We start from the raw sequence: 3,188 nt of genomic DNA on the forward strand, positions 1-3,188 counted from the left end.
CCAGAATCGGTCACATACACACTAACGCTCACACCAGTACCTTTCTCTTCCTGGCATAGCAGCACCCAAACCCCAGAACACCTGATTACAGGCACCAGAGACTGCCCAGACCAGGCGGTGTGCTGGGGGTCAGGAACCCCTCAGCCCAGGAGGTTGAATCCCAGGGGCTCCTCTCTGCCCCCATATGCCAGGCCACCCGGATTCTGGTTTCCCTGTCACCCAATCTGGCCAGCCCCTTCCATCTGGCTCCCGGAATCAGGTTTCTAAGCGCCCAGACCAGCTCAGAGCCTGCAAGACTGGAAGGAGGAACAGAGACTCGCCTCTGCCCTACCCCTCACAGGCCCTCTCAGGGCCTGAGCCCCCGCATGGGGCTAGGGATGCACATTCCTCAGACTGCTTAAGCCCCCTTATCTGCCCCCCTGCCCATCAGCCTAAGTGCTGACAGAGGCCCAGGCCCCTTGTTTGGATGCTGATAACCTCCTGGGATGGCCCTCCCCCACCTGTAGGGACTGAGAATGGGCCTGGTGTTGGGAGGTTCTCTTTTAGTAAGGCAGTTGGGGCCCAGGCCTGGCCTAGCCACTGGGGTCCTAGGGATAGCAGGATCCCACATTTCCTCACCCTCCCCAGGGGCAGGGCCACCCTCGGTGCTGCCACAGTGCCACCTGGTGGTCCCTAGGGGAATGCCACCCCAGCAGGTAAAGAAGCCACACAAATGAGTTGCAAAAAAAAAACCCTCCACATCATTTTATTTCAACCTTTATCCAAAAATGTAAAAAGTATTAAAAATGTGTAGTCCTGAGCTTCGGGTGCTGACCTCCAATCTCACAGGCAAGTGAGGAGAGAGGGTCAGGAGAGAAGTTCAGAGTTCCTCCCACTCCTGGAGAAAAGGGAAGCCCCAGATATGGCATAAGATTAGAGAAACACCAGGGCCCTTATGAATAGGACCACCCTCTCTCCAAGCGCCAGACTAAGACCCCACCCACCCACCCAACCATCCCTCCTCTTCAACGGAGAAGACACATTTAAATTTCTTGAAATTTGTGCAGGAACATAGTGCATGGCACACATGGCAGGCAGCTAGCTGACCTGAGGAGAGCAAACAAGGGGTCACCATCAAGGCCGTGTTTACCTACTCCTCCTACCCCACCCCAGACCTTGCTGGACACCCCTCCCCCCACTCACCAAGGCTAAGGTCTGCCCCTCTGCTTCTTGGCAGGCAGGATGGGACACAACTCTGTTTCCTCCTCCTCACTCCCTTCTTCACTCTCTTCTTCCTCAGAAACATCATTGCTTATAGTAACTGGTGGATACATAAGCAGTAAAAGAGGAGGTTAAAGCCAGATCCCCTTCATACCACATGTCCTTTATCATGCCCTGTCGTGCCAGGGACTCTGACCTCCCAGTTTATCGTCTAGGTGGAAAGAACCTTAGATACTAAATTAGAGATGACAAAGAGCCAAAGAAGACCACATTAGTGTAGGTGGAGAAGCTGAGACAGGTTTCATGCAGGAGGTAGGCTCAGGTAGGCCAGAAAGTGGAGGGCACATTACACACAGTCTGTATGGGAGCTCCGCTGGGAGATAAGGAGAGGATGGGGAAGGAGCATGGATGGGAGCGGTGGGGAGAGAGACCTGATGACAGAACCCACTCCAGACAAAGGAGAGGACTCTCACCAATCTGGTGCCTCCCAGTGATGCGCACAGGGCCAGAACCTGACTTCAGGCGGAAGGTTACAGGTGGCTGAAGCTGGAAGTCATCCAAACTGAGCTGGAGGAAAGACAAGGATGAAGGCCTGGCCCATCCCATCTTGTGATGAGTCAGTCTTTGGGTCTTCAATTCCTAACCACCACCACTATCACTACCACCACCACTACCACCTCAGCATATGGCCAGGGAACTCACCATGGGTTGGCAGGACAACTTGAGATTGGCCACGGGGACTGCAATCTCCTGGTGGTCATGATTCCTGGCCACGACTTCTACCACATTACACTCATCTTTGGCCCCTTCGGTGAGGCAGAGCTGGAAAGAGTACACAGGGCCTTGGAGTCTCCCCAAGCAAGGACTGACACAAGTGGAGGCATCTGCCCTATGATTTGCCCCACCCCAGTGGTCCCCTGGGAAAGCCGCTCATGTGGGAATTAGGCAGAGGAGGGAACTCCCAGTAAAGGGATTAGGGGGACGGTTGGAGGCCCCCGAGTTGCCTGCTCAGCTCCAGCTATTCACCACCACCACCTTTCCCCGCCCCTCACCATGGTCAAAGCCAGCACATGCTCCGAATCATCTTCTTCCTCTACCTTGAAGGTGAAAGAGCGGGTGTGGCCGGAGAGCTCACAGCCTGGAAGAGGTAACAGTGTGAATGTGCCTGAGTGTGCGTGGGGGGCGTTCCACCAAACCTCTGTCACGTGCAGCCATGGTGTAACCGGCCACTTACGCACTCACTTCTCGGGAACACCTGGCGCGCTCTGCCCTGGGCCCCGCCCGGCACATCGCGGGCAGCGGTCGCGCCACCCACTCCTGCTCGGACTGCAGCACGCACGGGGCCCTCTCCGCCTCAACCCACGTCGTGTACTCATCTGCATTCCTGTTCAGCCCTGCCCCTGACCGCCCTAGCACCACCCTCGTCCCCTCCTTTCCTCAATACCGAAGAAAAAACTGTCCACAGTGACCGGAGCCGGGACCCGCAGACCCCCGACCCCTCCGGCCCGGGCTCGACTCTCCTGACTCAGGAACGCTAAGGCGGCGGCGGCGCCGGCGGCCATGCTGCTAGGGCCGTCTGTAAACTCCGCCCCCGACACGTCTAAAGCGGGGGACTCACGGCGGGTTCCGGCCCCGCCCATTAAAGGAGCCGCTGGCACTTGAAAGAAGGGACGGAGAGGTGACCGGTCCAAAGGCTTCCCCTCCCGGCGAGCCCGCGGCCTCCGGTCAGACCTGTGTCGGGACTGCAGGGAAGTATCACAGAAGCATGGATTTCTTAATGTTAACGTCCCTCCGCACTTCCATAAAAACGGTTCTATTAGGGCGGCTCCTGCCTCCATTTTCTCTAGCTTCTCACGCCCCTCTGCTGTCTCCACGCCCCCAAACGTGGAGCAAGTTTTTCGTTAAAGCGTGAAAAGATATAAAAATGGAAACCTTTCCAAGTCCCCTAGTAAAGTCGAGTTTCAGGGCATTTTTCTCATAAAAGCAAA

The 3,188-nt window shown here is 56.3% G+C and overlaps 1 protein-coding gene across 1 annotated transcript; it reads right to left on the minus strand.

Moving 5' to 3' along the window:
- Positions 1 to 984: 984 nt before the first annotated feature.
- NPM3 (nucleophosmin/nucleoplasmin 3) lies at positions 985 to 2,792 on the minus strand. The gene is made up of 6 exons (XM_029916570.1): positions 2,645 to 2,792; positions 2,253 to 2,338; positions 1,903 to 2,022; positions 1,674 to 1,767; positions 1,183 to 1,300; positions 985 to 1,086 (listed from the first exon to the last, which is right to left on the minus strand). Exons 1-5 carry the CDS (start codon positions 2,760 to 2,762, stop codon positions 1,188 to 1,190), a joined length of 531 nt encoding a protein of 176 aa, XP_029772430.1. The 5' UTR covers positions 2,763 to 2,792; the 3' UTR covers positions 985 to 1,086; positions 1,183 to 1,187.
- Between the last annotated feature and the right edge of the window lie 396 nt (positions 2,793 to 3,188).

The sequence above is a fragment of the Suricata suricatta genome, chromosome 2 (genome assembly GCF_006229205.1).
Source record: "Suricata suricatta isolate VVHF042 chromosome 2, meerkat_22Aug2017_6uvM2_HiC, whole genome shotgun sequence".
Lineage (NCBI taxonomy): Eukaryota > Metazoa > Chordata > Mammalia > Carnivora > Herpestidae > Suricata > Suricata suricatta.

Excerpts from the sequence above, each read along its gene's own strand:
- NPM3 (XM_029916570.1), bottom strand. The coding sequence starts at position 2,762 with ATGGCCGCCGGCGCCGCCGCCGCCTTAGCGTTCCTGAGTCAGGAGAGT. Across the intron at positions 2,339-2,644 it reads TGTGGACAGTTTTTTCTTCG|GCTGTGAGCTCTCCGGCCAC; the intron begins GTATTGAGGAAA and ends TACCTCTTCCAG. Across the intron at positions 1,301-1,673 it reads CACTGGGAGGCACCAGATTG|TTACTATAAGCAATGATGTT; the intron begins GTGAGAGTCCTC and ends TGTATCCACCAG.